The following is a 17,389-nucleotide window of genomic DNA, read 5'->3' on the forward strand; positions in this document are numbered from 1 at the left end:
GGCGAAGCCCCGCCCCCAGGGTCCGCGGAACTTCCTGGCTCTGCGCATGCTCTGTGGCTCGCTGTTGGGCAGAGCAGTGCGCCTGCGTGCCGCCGCTGCGCATGCGCAGACGTTACGTGGCCCACGGCAGTCGGAAGGGGAGTTCAAGGAGACGTGGGCGCTGCGGCAGCGGGCACCTCCTCGGGGTCGGGGCTACCGCCGTCATGCCCGGGATAGTGGAGCTGCCCACTCTGGAGGACCTGAAAGTGCAGGAGGTGAGGCTCGTCTGGAGGATAGGCAAGCGGGGCACAGGGCTACAGCTTCCCGGGCCTGGGCCCAGCCCTGCTTGCACTCCGCGGACCCTGGGCCCCGGATCCCCCATCCCCACCCCATGCTCCCAACACTTACACAGGTTGACCCTCGGACGCCTCCTCGTCAGCTCGGGGAGACCCATCCCTCAGTAGCTCGAGAACTCTCCTCCCCTTCCCCGCAGCAACCTGCGTCTCCTTTACGTGAATAATAGTACTTTTTATTAAGCACCAACCAGGGTCACTTTACTTACTTCATGTCACTTAATACTCAAACCTCCTTGCGAAGTGAGTGTACAACCCCGGGTGCTCCAGTCGAGGGAGAGAGACCTTAAAGTAGCATCGTCGGTGCAGAGTGCATTGGAGTGGAGCTAGGAAGCCGCAGAAAAAGGAGATGATATTGGAGAGTGAATTTGCTAACAACCTGGGAAAGTGTTTGGTAATAGGACATTTAAAGCATTCATTTATTCAAGAGCTCTCATTTGGATAATTACCGTATGCACATACACTGGAAAATGAGATAGTCCCTGTCCTCATAGAGTTTATAATCTAATAGGGAGACAGAAACATAAAGAGGCAATTACAGTACAGTGTAGTTAGTGCTATGAGAAGTGAAGACCGATAATACTAATTACAGCAAACATGATGAGGCCTTTTCTAGATGTCAGGCAGGATGCTAATTACAGACAATAATTCATAGGGTCCTTCCAGCAACACTGTAAGGAAGGGTATAATTGATCTCACCATGTTATAGATAAGGAAACAGGTCCTGAGAGAAGTGATTTGCCCAGGGACACACGGTAGAGCTGGAATGTGAACCCAGGTCTGATTTTAAAACCCATGCTTTTAAACTACCATATTACTGGCAAAAGCTCAAAAGAGCGAGAAGGCTTAGCAGAACCTTTTGTATTTTGTGTTTTGCTTTTTGACATGCCTCTTTTGTTGGTGGAAAGCAGCAGTTGCTGAGCTGGGAGAGGTACCTTGGGCTGAGGCAGGGCTGGAAGTGACTTTCACAAGGCCAGACTGAGCATTTTGGACTTCATCCTGTAAGTGAGGTGGTGGGGAGAGGTGGAAGATTTTAAGGCAAAAAAGTGCCAGGACAGGACTGGATAATGAGGCTACACTGGAGGAGAGGGAGGGGAAGATGAAAAATTACATGCCAAAAATTATATCCCAGGCCCTGTGTTAAGTGTTTTACCTGCATTATTTCACTTCATCTTATTTGCCTGTGAGAATGGCAACTATTATTATATTATTTTAATTATTATAATAAAGTGACATGTACTAAAAGTTGGGGGTGGGGACGTGTGGGTACTGCCAACAGTCAGTTTGTTTCTTGCCAGACTGTGAAGCTGGGTTGAGACTTTGAGTTGCTGTATTTTTCATTGGCACTTTAATTTGGTTCAGCAGTCATCTGAGGTTCTGCTTCTTGCACGTGTTCTATTTCTGGAATAAATTTGCCTTTAGAGTTCACACAGTTGAATTGAGAAACAGATAATTACATAAATAGCTAAAGTACAAAACAAAGTATGATTAAATGCTACAGAAGAGGGGCAGACATGGTTTAAGAAAAGAGGGTAGGATTTGAAGTTGTATCTAAATTCTAGGCCTAACTATTCGGTTACCTCGATGAGTCACTTTTCCCATTTGCAGACACAGTTATTTTATTTGTAAGATGAAGTGATTCCAGCTGTATAATTCTCTGAGGCTATGAAGGGAACAGAGAAAGCACTTCTTGGGTATAATGTAAGACTTGGCTAAATGACATTTTAAGAATGGCATTTACAGGCAGAGATGGAGAGAAGAACTTTCTAAACAAGGCAGGATCTGAGCAAAGGTAAGCAGGTGAGGCCAAAAGTGGGTTCCGGGAACAGTGAGTTCAGTGTCCTAGAGGACAGCCAGTACCTTTTTAAAGTCTTGTGGGTGAGAAGGCCGGAAGGATAGTTGGGATCCGAAGGGTTTGAATACTTAAGTAGAAACTTAGGCCTTATTCTGCTGTTAAGCCTGAATCCTTCAAGGGTGTTGTTGCTAAGTTGTTTTAATAACAGATTAAAATAAGAATTGTCTTTTAGGACAGCAGCTCTGTGAAGAATGGTTGGAAGAGAGGAATAAGAAAAGCAGGAAACCAATAACTGAGGAAGATATTATTGACCCCAGCATGATTGGTGACTGTGCTTACGGAGAGGAAAGAACACATTTATCTAGAATTGATCCGACTTAGCAATGACTTAGATATCAGAGGCATGAAAGGTTGAGGAATCGATGTCAGATTTGCAACTTGACAGAACTGGGGAAGCCAGAACGAGTGGGTTTGAGAAGCAAGTTAAACCCATTTTGGACCTCATTGACCTTGGAGTTATGGCACATGCCTTTGGAAGAATAGTCAGAAGCTTTGGGCAGGAAACTCCTTGTACACATTAACGATTTTGAGTAAAAATGGCCAATATTTATGATGTGCTTCTATGTGGTAGGCACTGTTCTTCATATTTTTAATGTGTGTTAACCCTGACAACAGTTCTATCAACTAAGTACTATCATCCTCCATTTTACATAAATTAAGCAAAATACAAAACCTAGTATAAATTAAGTACTACAAAAAAAAAAAAAGGTGCAGATCTGGTTTAAGGAAGAGAGAACAGGACTAGAAGATTGCTTGTAGATTGTGGGACTTTTTCTGCCTCTGTTTCCGCACCTGCAGACCATCTAAACCTGCTGTGCAGTGAGGCTGTTATGAGGACAGATGAGGAAGGGCATTGAAATTCTGTGTTCTTTGAGACAAAGGGAGCTGAATGAATCTGAGAGGGTATTCACAGTAAGCAGCTGTGAAAGGATGTGGCTTCTGTTGGAACTTGTCAGTATTAGTGAAGAAGCAGGTGAGGGGTGGCGGTGACATCTGAAGTTCTTTGCCTCCTCAGTGATGCAATGGGAAGAGGCCTGATTGGAGGTCACAATTTCTGGTGCTAGTTCTGCACTTGCCACTGACTTGCTGTGCCATCTTGAGCACATTGCTCCTTTTCCTTAGGAAATAAATTCAGTGAGGGGTTCTCACCCTTGATTTCCCTGTGACAGGGCATGTTTTATGTGCTCAACAACATGGGCATAACCTAGATTGGGATAAGACCTCTACATTTGTGGAGAAGTAAAGCAAAGGAAGCCATAGGCTCTTGGCGTGATAGCTGTGAAGGCATCGGAGTAATTAAATCAGCCATTTAAAGATGTTTTAAGACATTTGACAAGGAAATAAATGTAGCTAACTTAATTTTTTAAATATATTAAGCTTTAAAAAAAGTTTGCGTCTTGATTTTTCAGTCGCCCAGCTCTTTACAGGTAATATAGCAAGCAAACGTGTACCACTCAATTGACCTAAGTAAACTATTATCAAAAACTGGAATACAAAATTTTACAGATTTTTAAGTGAACATATTAGAATTGTCATGGCAAATTTCACTTACATCCTAAATTTACCTTTGCTTTGATAATTAAAACAGTTGTAATATCAGTAGTCATAGTCATAACTTTATTCTTCTCTTCCTGTAGTGTGTAGATGAATTATCTCTTCATCTTTCCTTGCCTCTTATCTTATTAAAAATATTAATAATTTAACCTAGGCTGTGTGAAATTCCTAAAAAATGAAATTATAAAATTTTTATTATTATAAAAATAATAATTATAAAATTATTCTCATGTAAAAGTTCTTAATAAATATTTGCAGATCAAATCCAGTGGTATCTTAAGGCATAATGCACTAGGACAAACTAGATTTTATCCTAGGTACAGTGGGTCAGTTTTAGAAAATCTGTTAATGCTCTACATTACATTTATAGATTAATGAAACCTGAAAATTTCAGTCTTTCCTGGTGGAGGAAACAACAGTGCAACAAAGCCATTTATGGTTAGAAAGAAACTTCCCTAATGAGGATCATCCAAACAAGTATATCCCAGACACCAACGGCCAATATCATACCAAACTACTTTAAAGTTTAGAACAAGGCAAGGATGCCTACTGCCGTTGCTGTTTGTCTGTATCATCCTGGAAGTTTTGGTCAGAGCCTTAAGATAGGGAAAGAGAAGAAGAAGGAAAAAAAGATGTAAGTATCAGAGAGGAAGGGAGGCAGTTTTTATTTGTAAGTGGAAGCTTTTCTCTTAATCCTCTTGAGCTTCCTTTTAGAACTGACAAGAGTTCAGTAGACTATGGCTACAGAGAAGATACAGTGTAAAAACAAGCAGTAACCAACTTGAAAATCTAAGGGGAAAATGTCCCATTTAGATAGTATCCAAAATGTGAGAATACTGAGGAATAAACAAGAAATATGCAAGTTTCCTGTATGAAGGAAACTGTAATTTTAACCAAAGAAAGTGAGAATGAGCTAAATAAATGGAGAGACATACTGTGTTCTGGATGAGAAGGCATCATTCATGTATTCTTAACTCTCTTGTGACTGTTACATCCCCTGCTGCTGGCACAGAGTGAGTGCTTGACAGCTGCTTGTGCTGGGGCGCTGTTTTGGGTGCTTGGTGGACCATGGTAAACATCACCTTAATTAGTTTAACTTAGGGAGAATGGACATCTTTACAGTAGTCGACCTCTGTTGAAAACAAAATCCCTACCCTCTTGGAGCTTACGTTCCAGTGGTCACAGATAGAGTGACCACTGGTGCTAGCTTATCTAAGATGATTAGGGAAAGACTCTGAGATAAAATGTGAGCAGAGACCCAATATTGTAACAGTGCCCTTTCCTTTCTAATTTGTTATATAACTAGACTTAGTACAATTCCAATGGAAATTATTGGAGGAAGGGTGTTCATCTGTAAGAATAGCCAGAACAGTTTTGAAAAGGATGAATAGTGAGGAGGATGGTCCTCCCAGACAACGAACAGTAATTAAAACATTGTGGTATTGGCACAGGAAGAGGTGGTACAGAAAAGAGGCTAGCAGGACCCTTGCTGCAGCAGCTGCTAGACAGGCTCTGGGCTGTACCGTGAGCTGGCCGTAGCTACACTGTGCTTCTCAAGAACATGTGCTGGGGTGCAAGTGAGTGAGACTGACACAGTTGTAGGGATGGCTGCCTTGGATATACTCTATAATTTAAAAAAATTCTCAGATTTAGTACTTTATTATTAATAATAACTTGCTGAACCAGATGCTCTTACGGATCCCTTCCAGTCTCTAATCTTCTGTGATTCTGTCATCTTCTGGGAATCTTATATATCCTCCCACTGTTACTTTTATTCCTGGAGAGGAGACTCATCAGTGCTCCTCCGGGTTGCTTCCTCCCCGTACATCCCAGAAGCCTCCATCTTCCTTCAGAGCTCCACTTTCTCTCTCATAAAGATCTAAGGATTCCATTAGGGCTGCCATTTCCTTATGTCTAAAATGGGGATGGTAACATCAGCCTGATGAGATTATTACAAAGGTGTGGAAAATCATACATGTGAAAGAGCTCTGTGATCTCTGAAGCACCATAGATCATAAGGGATTATTACAGAGTCCCCTGTCTTTAGTTTTCTTGGCAAAGTCAGAACGGGGCTACCTTCCTGTTCCCTCTATCTTGACCAGCGTGAGGTGAGGTTAAGGAAGTGGTGTCCTGGTACAAATCTGGTCCCTCTCCTCTGTTCCTCTCCCCAGGTGAAAGTCAGTTCTTCTGTGTTGAAAGCTGCGGCCCATCACTACGGAGCTCAGTGCGATAAGCCCAACAAGGAGTTCATGCTCTGCCGGTGGGAAGAGAAGGACCCGAGGCGGTGTTTAGAGGAAAGCAAGCTTGTCAACCAGTGTGCCCTGGACTTCTTTAGGTAAGATCTTTTCACGTCAGTGCCCACTGGTTGCAACATCAAGGTATATGTATCTCCGTGAACATCCAGCTAATTAAATGGAAGGATAATTTTATTAATTTTAGTAGGGAGTGGAAGGCTTTGCAATCACATAGACCAAAGTAGAGCACACAATAAATGAGAGTTATTTTTGTTCTTTGTTTTTATTATTTGGCACATTCTTTTTTTTTTTTTTTGAAGTATAGTTGATTTACAGTGTTGTGTTGGGCCTTCCCTGGCGGTCCAGGGGTTAAGACTCCACGCTTCCAATGCAGGGGGCATAGGTTCCATCCCTGGTTGGGAAGCTAAGATCCCACGTGCCATGTGGCCTAAATAAATTAATTAATTAAATTAAATTACAATGTGTTAATTTCTGCTGTACAGCAAAGTGATTCAGTTATACATATATATATATTCTTTTTCATATTCTTTTCCATTATGGTTTATCACAGGATATTGAATATAGTTCCCTGTGCTATACAGTAGGACCTTGTTGTTTATACATTCTATATATAATAGTTTGCATCTGCTAATCCCAAACTCCCAATCTTTCCCTCCCCCATCCCGCTTGGCAACTACAAGTCGGTTCTCTATATCTGTGAGTCTGTTTCTATTTTGTAGATAAGCTCATTTGTGTCATATTTTAGATTCCACATATAAGTGATATCATATGGTATTTGTCTTTCTCTTTCTGACTTACTCAGTATGATAATCTCTAGGTCCATCCATGTAGCTGCAAATGGCATTAGTTTATTCTTTTTTATGGCTGAGTACTATTCCATTGTGTGTGTGTGTGTGTGTGTGTGTATGTGTGTATAGACCACATCTTCTTTATTCATTCCTCTATCAATGGACATTTAGGTCGCTTCCATGTCTTGGCTATTGTAAATAGTGGCAAGTTCTTTAATCTCCATGAACCCCAACTTCCAAATTGTAGAGTAATACCTATCATAAGATTGTTGTGAGAAATTTGAAAAGGCACATAAAAACAGCTTAGCACAGGGCTTGCTTGTGGGCATTTACTAGATTGTTATCATTATCATTACTACAGAACACACAGTTATGATGGAAAGGAAAGGTGTTCAGAGTCAAGTGTTTAGGTACGCCACTATACTTGATATAAGTAAAAAAAATCCAAATTATAATTGTAGAAAAATGTTTTAACCGTATTAGTCAGAACTCTATTAAAAAGGACAGAAACTCAACTCAAGGGGAGTTGGCTCATGTCACTGTAAAGTCCAGAAATAGGACTGGCATCAGGCAGGACTGGATTCAAGGGCTTAGATAATTTCACACCTACTTGGTATCTTTTTGCTTCACCTCTTATCCCCCACCCCCAGTTTCTTAGTCCTGCTTTCTCTGTCAAATTCATTTTCAAAGAGACCCTCTCCTTGCTGTAGCAGCAATGGCCACCAGCCAGTCCAAGCTGCTGTGCTCCTTGCTTAGCAGACCCAGACAAAGAGTGCCACCCAGTAGCATGAGCAGTGGTCCCTGGACTGAGTCTCATTGGCCTGGCTGGTCAACTTCATGTGCATATCTTTGAATCAGTTGTGTTTCAGGAGATAAAATGCTGTGAGTGGTCAGGCCTAAAGTGGGGAGTAGACTTAGATTCATCTAAATCACATTGCCGAGCGATAGGGAGGGGTTGTTCCCCAAAGGAAAATCTGAAGGATGTTCCAGAAGAATAGAGAATGACTGCTGGCTAGGCAAAACCCACAGATGTCCCTTACAATGACACTAGAGGAAAAAAAATTCCTTCGCACAATAGCTGCTTTCCTTCTTTCTTGCTTCTGCTGTCTTTGTCCACATGCAGAGATATTTTTGTGCTTAAAGTCATAGTGTGTGTACATTTGAAAATTCATTTTTTCACTTGAAACTATTGGAAACATTCTTTGAAGTTGCTCTGTCTTCATGATCATCATTTTTCATGGCTGTGTAATATTCCATCAGATAAACCAGCCATAATTTTGTTATTAAACATCATTATTGATTGTTTTGGATAAATCTGCAGTGATTACATTTGTGTAGAGATCATTTTCATTTTTTAATTAATTCCTTGGCATAAATTTCCCAGCAGTGAGATTATTCTTTAAAAGGCTTTGAACATGATTTATGGCTCTTGAATTACAGTTGCCATTTCTTTTGAAGTTGGGTCAGTTTATGCTGTCCTCAGCCTGTATCCAGGTATCCCTCTCCAGCATTGCATATTATTTAAATATTTGATAGGTACAAAATGGTGTTTTACTCTTGCTTGAATTTGCATTGATTTGATTGCTAATAAGGTGGAATGTGTGTTCCTTTAAAATTTTTTTATTTTCTAAGAGAACTTTGGCAAAGTATTTTTCCTTTGACTCAGAGGGAGCACGTGTAAGTGGGAAATGTTTGGATTTCACAAGCTCCTGAGGTGCTGAAGTAGCTTGCTGTAAGCACTAGTAGATAATTGTCTATTAGTGTGGGTGCCAGGGTAACAGAGCCGAGAACATAGACCTAAGTACCAGAGTGATGGTTTGCAGCCTTTCTTGCACTGCAGCATATTGGAGGGAGTCCAAAACTCCAGCTGGACACGGTTGCTCACCACCATCGCGATTCTTAAGTCGAGGCTAGGGGGGTGCAGTTTTGTGTACCGTAGAAATGCAGGTCGTTGAGGCTAGAGGTAACCCAGAAAAGCTCCCGAGGCTTTGACATTCCTTCTTCCTTCCTCTTAACACATCCCATCACCCCCAAGGCTATACTCAAAATACCTGCAAAGGTATAAGGAACTGGTGCCCCTTGGTTGCCTCCCAGGAGGGGAACCGAGCAGGAATGGAAAGCCAGTTTTTCTTTATGTGTTTCCTTCGGCCACCTCTGAGGTTCTTCCCGAGACGTGTTAAATACTATTCCTGTGTTGAGTGTAGCTAGATTCTTGGAGTGTGACAAGCAAATACTTCATTATTATTCCATGGGGGGAAGGAGGTGCTCCACGCTTCTTCCACTGCCTCAAATATGGCTTTTACATAAAATAACAGTATTTTATTCTCGGCCGACTTTGCATTTATTTGATTACTAGCAAAGTTGAATGGTGAGAGAAGGGGAATTTTGCAAAATAATGGAGGCTTATCCCTTTTATACACAAAAGTTAGTTTTTCTTCAGCCATTTCTGGTGACCACAAAATGAATTATATGCTATGTTGCTTCTTTTTTTTTTTTTTAAAGAAAGACTTTTTTTATTATTTATTTATTTATTTATGGCTGTGTTGGGTCTTCGTTTCTGTGCGAGGGCTTTCTCTAGTTGCGGCAAGCGGGGGCCACTCTTCATCGCGGTGCGCGGGCCTCTCACCATCGTGGCCTCTCTTGTTGCGGAGCACAGGCTCCAGTCGCGCAGGCTCAGTAGTTGTGGCTCACGGGCCTAGTTGCTCCGTGGCATGTGGGATCTTCCCAGACCAGGGCTTGAACCCGTGTCCCCTGCATTGGCAGGCAGATTCTCAACCACTGCGCCACCAGGGAAGCCTGCTATGTTGCTTCTTAACAGAGAGCAAATATAATTTAACTTTCTTCTTAATGACAAGGATTAATCTCTGTTTTTGTTCAGTGCATGAATAGAATGAAGTCTTTTGAGCTTTGGAGGCGTGGAGGGCAGGTTGCCTCTACACTGATTGACCCCAGGATCAGAAGATCCTTGTTAGTTTGTGAATTTGCTTTTTATAGTCTGTCTCCTCCTTTGTCAGTGTCTGTCACCTCTGACTTCTGTCAGCTTGCCCATCTCTGAGTGTGCCTCCTTCTCTTCTAAATTTGCGAAGTGGGTAATCTTTAGATTGGATCTAAAAAGAATAAATAGGTCCCAAGTGAGGAGTTCTAAGTGAAATCTATACCCCTTAGACCACAATCTTTTGGCATTTCTATTCATTTGTTTTTGCTACACAAAGAAATTAGGTCTTATTCCTCAGAAATGTTTTTTTACGTATTGTTTCTCAACCTGAGGCCCTCCAAGTTGTCTTGTAAGTGAGGTAAGAGTACTCCCATACCTTTCAAAAAGCAAGGCTGTGTGCATGAGGTCTGCACCAAATTTTTCCCCACTTTTTTGTTTTTCATCGTTTTGCAAAGAGCTGCCCCTAATCAAGCCCTCTTTTCCAGGCAGATAAAGCAGCACTGTTCAGAGCCTTTTACAGAATACTGGACCTGCATCGATTACTCCGGCTTGCAGTTATTTCGTCGGTGTCGCACACAGCAGGCGAAGTTTGACGAGTGTGTGTTGGACAAACTGGGCTGGGTGCGACCCGACCTGGGGGAGCTGTCAAAGGTAACACAGTTTCCTGCTGCTCTCTCTCTCTCTCTCTCTCTCTCACTCGCTAAGGGTGGGGAAAGGCAGGGGGTGGTCCGGAATGGGTCTTCTGTGAGTACGGATCTGATGTGAGAAATCCAGACTGACCAGTCAGCTTAATTAGGGAGTGGTTATACACAGTCCAGAGGGAGTTTATTTAATAGAAGTGTTCCTTTAAATAGCTCGCCCAGCATGTGCAGATTTGTGTTTGATTAATTAGCTAACTGAAGAACAGAAGAGAGTAGATGAGGATAAACAAAATGTTAGGGGCACCGTCAGTTGAAAACATTGAGGTTATTGTGGGGAAATAGGTTTGAGGTTATGCCAGATTTTTCAGGAACATACCTGAGATTTAAAAAAAAAAAAAAAAAGTAATGCCTGTAGTTTAAAAAGCTTGTTTTTCTGTTCTTTCTCCCATATTTCCTGTCTCAGTTGTGACACCACCATCTGTTGAACCCTCAGAGGGAGAAACCTGAATGTCTTTTTTTCTTCACTTTGCACTCTTTCTTCCTTTATCCAGTCCTCAATTCCTGTGGCATCTCCTGGAATATTGTTTTGAATCCTCTCACTGTCCCCACTTCCTGGACAGGAGTTCTTAACTGGGCTACATGAATTTCTGGGAGGGGAGGATGGATCACTATAGGCATGATCTGTGTGGAAAATAAGTCAAATATCACCTTCCTTTAAAAAAAAAAAAAAAACTTTTCAAGGGGACTCCTATTTGCTTGCAAAACAAAGCATCCCCTCCATATTCTGACATGCACGGCCCTTTGTGATCTGACCCATCCCCGCTTCTTAAGCAGTGTCACTCTCCATTCCCTCTGGGAAGCATAGGTAGCAAGGCATGGAGGGAAGAACTCTGGTTTGAATGGAGACTGAGAGTAGATTTGAATCTTAGTTTCATGACTTAATTGCTATGGGTCCTTGAGCAAATTTCTTAACATTTCCTATCCTACCACATTTATAAGATGGGACCAGTATTAATCCCTGTTTTTCTGTGAGGATTAAGCTAAGGAGCCTATGTGAATCCCCAGCATAGTACCTGGCACATAGGTCCACAGTTAATGTTCATTCCCTTCCCTTTGTGTGTGGCATCTGTGGATAGTTGGGTCTTAAGCTTGTTGCCGTTAAGTAGAGGAATGGTTAAGCAATTTTTTGTTTTGTTTTGTATCTGGCATATCTTTACTACGGATACCTTCTTTGCTGCACCAAACAAATTATTTTATTTATTTTTATTTAAAAAAAAATTTTATTGAAATATAGTTGATTTACAATGTTGTGTTAGTTTCAGGTGTACAGTAAAGTGATTCAGAGATATATATATATGTGTATATATATACGTATATATATATATTCTTTTTTTTTTACATTCACTTCATTATAGGTTATTACAAGATATTGAGTATAGTTCCTTGTGCTATACAGTAGGTCCTTGTTGGTTATTTATTTTATATATATAGTAGTATGTATATTTTAATTCCAAATGAACAAATTATTTTAAATAGTTGATAATTCTAAGTTGGAAAGTGGTGGAACTTTTACATAGAATAAAGAAAACTACCTTTTCTCATTTCTGTCTCACGAAAGGAGAATTTACAAATCATGTTGTTAAGAAAGCATTTTTATTCCTGAATCTTTGTAATAACATTTTAAAAAACCTATAAAAGGAAAAGGTACTGTTATCTGAACTCTTTTCAAAAGTGTATTTCTTGAAGAGGATTATCAGCTTTAGTTATACTTAAGTTCAGTATTCGGTCTCTTTCTAAGAGAGGTCATAATTGGCTGGACAAAGCCTACATTTTAGCGTCATTCACTTGTGCATTCTGATTCCACTGGCTTGCCCTTCCCTCCTGTTTGCCCCCAGTGAATTCATACTCGTCCAGTCTCAGCTCAGGTGTCAGGTCTGTCTTTGAAGTTTCTGGCTTTCCTAGGCAGGATTGCTCTCTCTCACCCATAATTCCATTGTCCTGATAATATTAATATTGAAAATAACTAATGGAGCACCTGTTCCATACATCAGGCGCTTCATGTGTATTACTCTAATAACCCTAGGAGCTACTACTAGCTCCGTTTTACAGATAGGAAATTGAAGGTTAAGTCAGCTGCCCAAGGTCATTTACCTAGTAATTAGTTTGACCGCATGCTTCTGCTCCTTTTCTATTTTGAGTGTGGTGCAGAAGAGGAGGTTGCTTTATTGTCCTTTCCCCAGTAATTTGTCCTTTAAAGGGGTCCTTTTATTTTTTCTAGATTTATTTCATAGACATCTTGAATTCCTTAAAGGAGCTTCAAATGCCAGCTGGAGGCATTTGGAATACTCTGTCAAGCAGTAAGGAACCATTAGTGATCTCTAATTATAGCAGAGAGATGTGAAAACTGTTTTAAAAGCAAATAAAAAACTATTCTGGACTTGTAGTCAGAAGACTGGGGTTCCAGCTCCAACTCTGACATTTGCTGTGTCTTGATCTTAGACAAGCCAGCCATCTCTGCTCCTGTTCCGTGAACTCGAGATAATTATGCCTCAGAGGGTGGTTATAATAAGAATTATGTGATTGTGTCCATGAAAGCTCTGTTCACAATAGATGGTGTTTGAATTTGTACATCTGGGAAGATTGATCTGGCCACAGTATGTGGAGTGGCTTAGGAGGCCACCAGATAACAAGACTACTGATAACCATGGCCTTCTGTCTTTCTGCCTCTCTGGGCCTGTTTCCTCATCTTTAAAATGAGAACAATTTCTGCTGGGTTTCTGATGGAGACTTCTGTGGGTTTAAGTGGGTGTAAAGCGCCGTCCTCCTCTCTCCCCGGGACCCCAGTTGCGAGCGTCACCCTCGCCTGGCCCGTTGGCTCAGCCCCCCAGTCTAGCTTCTGCTCCTTCCGGCCTGGCCTGCAGACGCGAGTAAGTTACCTCCCTGCTCCAGTGGCACCTGTTGCCGTTGGGTTAAAATTCAAGCATCTTTGCATGTCGTTCATCACCTGGCTCCTGTGTCTCAGTGTCGAGCGTTATGTGAGAGCACGGGCTTTGGAGCAGGCAGATCTGACTTCAGGTCCATCCACCGTTAGCTGGGGGGCCCCAGTGAACCTGCAGGTTGACCTCCGAGGAGTGTGAGAGTGAACTGGAATAACGCGCTTGGCGTCATTTCTAACAGCAGGACGTGCTTGCTTAGGGGCTGCCTCTCCCCCCGCTCCGCGCGCAGCCTGTGCTTTGGCCGCCCCAAGGCCATGCCCCTCTGTCTCCGTGTGTACTGTTGGTTTACTTGGAAGGTCTTTTTCTCTCTAATCTTCCTGGTTGGCTCCTGCTCATCCTTCCAGATGAAAGTAAATGTTGCCCCCTCAGCAACAGGCCGAGGACGAGTGGCCGTGCGGAGGCCTTGCTCTCCTAGCGCTCGTTCGTCTCTCGGTCACCGTGACCCGCCTAGGAAGGCCTGGGTGCTTTTCCGGGCTGACTCCTTCACTGAGGACAGTGTGAATCTTGCTCTCTTCCGTATGCCTAACTTCTTCCATGTGGAATGACACAAAGTAGGCCTTCTTCAATGTTTATTCAGGGCTAAGTGTGATTTGCTAGGGCTTTATAGATGAGGAGTGGCTGAGGCAGCCAGAGCAGAGAGGAGACCCCAGGAGGTGTGTTCATGGTCACAGCTACTCCACCTGCCTCTCAGCTCTGCTTCTCCTCTTTTACCCGCTGCAGGTCACCAAAGTGAAAACAGATCGGCCTTTACCAGAGAATCCCTATGAGTCAAGAGCAAGGCCAGAGCCCAACCCTGAGATGGAAGGAGATCTGAAGCCCGCCAGACATGGCAGCCGCCTCTTTTTCTGGACCATGTGAAGATGGGTCCGTGGCCCACACCCAGTCATGCACCCAGGCAGCGGGTGATGAAAACTCTCCTGTAGTTTCATCAACCGATAGAGGGCTCTTTCCAGGATCACAAACATTAACAAAAACATTAATTTATGTGACTTGGCAGTTATTCTATACCATTTCCTGCCCATTAAAAATTTTAAAGGAAACAGTTGTATTTTATTATGTTTTATATAACCTTTTGGCCTTTAAAGATGACTTCCCCTTGCTTTTTCTTCTTGTGGTCCTCCCTGTTCCTTTCTCTTTGCTTCAAGTAGGCATTAGCCAGTGTGGCGGGGGGGTCGTGTGGGATCACGGACAAATGACTGTGTAAAGGAAAGGCTTTGTTACCTGAGACAGCGCCTCGGGGCCAGTCTGGGTTCACACATTTTGAAGTCTCAACTTTCTTTCTTCCCATCCAACATCTCAGGCAAATAGAGTTCCCTGAAGGTCATACAAGGGAAGCATCCAGGATAGGAGAAGTGCAGAAACACTTGAGCCTTGTGACTCAGGCCATGGGCGGGGCTCCTGGCTTGGTCTTCTGCAGTCTCGCTCGAAGTTTCTTAAAGAACCAAACTTCCACCACTTCCCCTTGATATCCCATCCTCAAGCGTTATAACCCAGATGTTTTTCCTGATAGACAAGGGAGTTGGAGGCTGAGCTCCCAGCTCCAAAGCCAGGAAGTCGGGAGGTCTGAGTGTCAGTTCCAGCCTTGGGTGTGTTTCTTAACCTCTTGTGAGAGGTTGAATTTGAGGACAAACTAAAGGGAACATGCTTATCTACCTCCTGGGCAGGTTAAATCCACAAGTGTTTATAAAGCTCTTTGGTTCAAAGCACTGTTATGTCTTTCTTTTCCCTTTCATTCAATTCCTTTTTCACTACTAGGCTATTTCCTCTCCATCTGACTGGGGGTCACTTTACACCTTCTGGTCGTGGCCTTAAATTGCATATGACCCTGCGTAAGTCTCAGCTCCCTGGGCCTTGCTTTCCCATTTGCAGAGCCCTGGAAAGCAAAGTTGTATGGAGTCTTTATAAAGGCCTTTCCAACTCCTAGATACTCGAAGTGGGGAGATTGCTGTGAGGCATTAGTCTGTTGCCCAAAGTGTTAAGACAGTTAGAACACGAAGCATTGGAAGATCTGCCTTGCTCCCCACCCAGTTCTGACCCCTTATTTGGGAGCATTTTGGGTAAACCTTACTCGTCTGCAAAAGCTTGCCAGCCACCGTTGCCTTATTCTCCAATTTCAGAAGAAAAAGAATAGATTCTTAAATTTTTAAAACAGCTAAGGCAACACCCATTAACCCCTTGCAGGCCAAGTCATTGGAAGTCATCCCTGGTGGGGAAAGTACAACCATGCCTGCAGATTTGTTTTTATGATTACCTCAGAGTATGTGTTGCTTCCTAGGTTCTTTCTGCAAAGGAAGCTGGGACTTGCATCAGTAATAACAAATATTCATTGAGCACTGTGCATTGTGCCCAGTGCTTTACATGTGTCAACTCCTTCAATGCTCAGAGCCCTTTGAAAGAGTTTCTAATATGTCATTTCACAGGTGGAGGAGCTAACGCCTAGGGAGAGTTTAAGAAGCCGCATTCCTCCTTCCTATATGAAATAGTAGATGTGGGATACAAATGAAGATTGTCTGGTTCCAACGGCCGCATCCTTGTCCTTCAAAGTCATCAGTGGTTCTCAGCCTTGTCTGCACGTTGGAATCACTTGGAGGCCCTGAAATACTGATGTTGGGATCCTACCCCAGAGAGATTCTGATTTAATTTGTCTGCACTATGGCCAGGCCATGGAGGTTTTGAAAGCTCCCCAGGTTGCTCTAAGGTGGAAACCAAGGTCTAGGGCCACTGATTGATTGAAGCAGGTCCAAGAGGTTAAGTGCTAGTAGGTAGTTAAGTGACTGAGATTTAAACCCAGATACGCCTGATTCCAAAACCCTTAGTCTTCATCTGTTCCGATGCATATACATCACCTGAGGTCTTATTAAATGAAGATTCTAGTTCGATAGGTCTGGAGTGACATCTGAGATTTCTAGTAAGCTTCTTGTTGGTACTAATGCTGCTGGCCCATGGACCACACTTTGGGTGATGAGGGGATAAACCACAGTATCTGAGTGCAGGATCTATGATTAATCTATCTGGCTGCAGTGTCTAGCACCAGGCCCTCCCTGAAAGTTCATTCACTTCTTCAGAATCAGAGCAACAAGTCTGGAACTGTTAATGGCTTCAAATTCAACTCTAGGATGTTTTAACTTTTGCCCAAGTTGGACAGAAGTTCTTGCCTCGCCCCCTCCTTGCTTTGAATTCCTTGAACGAAGAAATTCAACTTTGACTTTCCTGTATTCTTGATGGAATTACACCACATCATAGCCTTCTAGGACTGAAGAGTCTTAAGTAAAGACAGAATTCCTAAAATCTCTCACCCCAGACGGGTTCACAATTTCAGTACGTAAAAAGGTCACAGAACAATTTGAAAGTCGGTGCGAAGAATCTCTGAGCAGGGCTTCAAATAATAGTCAGAAAATCTTCCTGCCGGTTTGGCTTAAGAATAATGAGGCTGACTCCTTACATTCCCAAAGGAAATTTATCTGCCCCCTTTCCTCTGCCAAGCCCGTTCCTGTCTTCCCTATCGGAGGGCATGGCGTCTCCATCCTTCCAGTGTCAAAACATGAGACGCTCCCGTGACTCCTAACGCTCACTGCTCTCCGTGTTCCAATCCCGCAGCAAGTCCTGTTGAGTTCCTTCTATAACCTCTCACGTCTGTTACTTCCTCTTTTATCTCAGTGTCACTGTCCTAGCCTGTTTTTGTTCCCCTTGCTTGGATTATTAACACCACTGCCTAATTGGTCTCCCACCGCCATCTCGCCATCCAGACCATGCCCCAACTTGCTGCCGTGCCTCTGCCACTCGAAAACCTTCAGTGGCTCCTGAATGGCTGTTAACTAAAGCCCAGATCCTTACCGGCATCCCGACACTCTGTAATCTGCCCTTAGCCTGGCCCATTTCCCGTACCACTATCTTACTCCTTGTCACGGACCCTACAGTCGCCCAAATGCCATTCCTCAAGAGTGTTTTCCAACTTCCAAATCTTCACTAATGCCGCCACCATCCACTTGTTGGGGAACAATCCTGCCCCCATCTCTGCCTCTTGAAAGTCGAC

At 42.9% G+C, this 17,389-nt stretch overlaps 1 protein-coding gene across 1 annotated transcript; it reads left to right on the forward strand.

Annotated features, from left to right (window-relative positions):
- The first annotated feature begins 101 nt into the window (after positions 1-101).
- Positions 102-14,398, forward strand: NDUFA8 (NADH:ubiquinone oxidoreductase subunit A8). Its single transcript, XM_061200991.1, has 4 exons — positions 102-254; positions 5,913-6,076; positions 10,205-10,370; positions 14,077-14,398. Exons 1-4 carry the CDS (start codon positions 102-104, stop codon positions 14,212-14,214), a joined length of 621 nt encoding a protein of 206 aa, XP_061056974.1. The 3' UTR covers positions 14,215-14,398.
- Positions 14,399-17,389: the final 2,991 nt, after the last annotated feature.

The sequence above is a fragment of the Eubalaena glacialis genome, chromosome 9, assembly GCF_028564815.1.
Source record: "Eubalaena glacialis isolate mEubGla1 chromosome 9, mEubGla1.1.hap2.+ XY, whole genome shotgun sequence".
NCBI classification, from domain to species: domain Eukaryota; kingdom Metazoa; phylum Chordata; class Mammalia; order Artiodactyla; family Balaenidae; genus Eubalaena; species Eubalaena glacialis.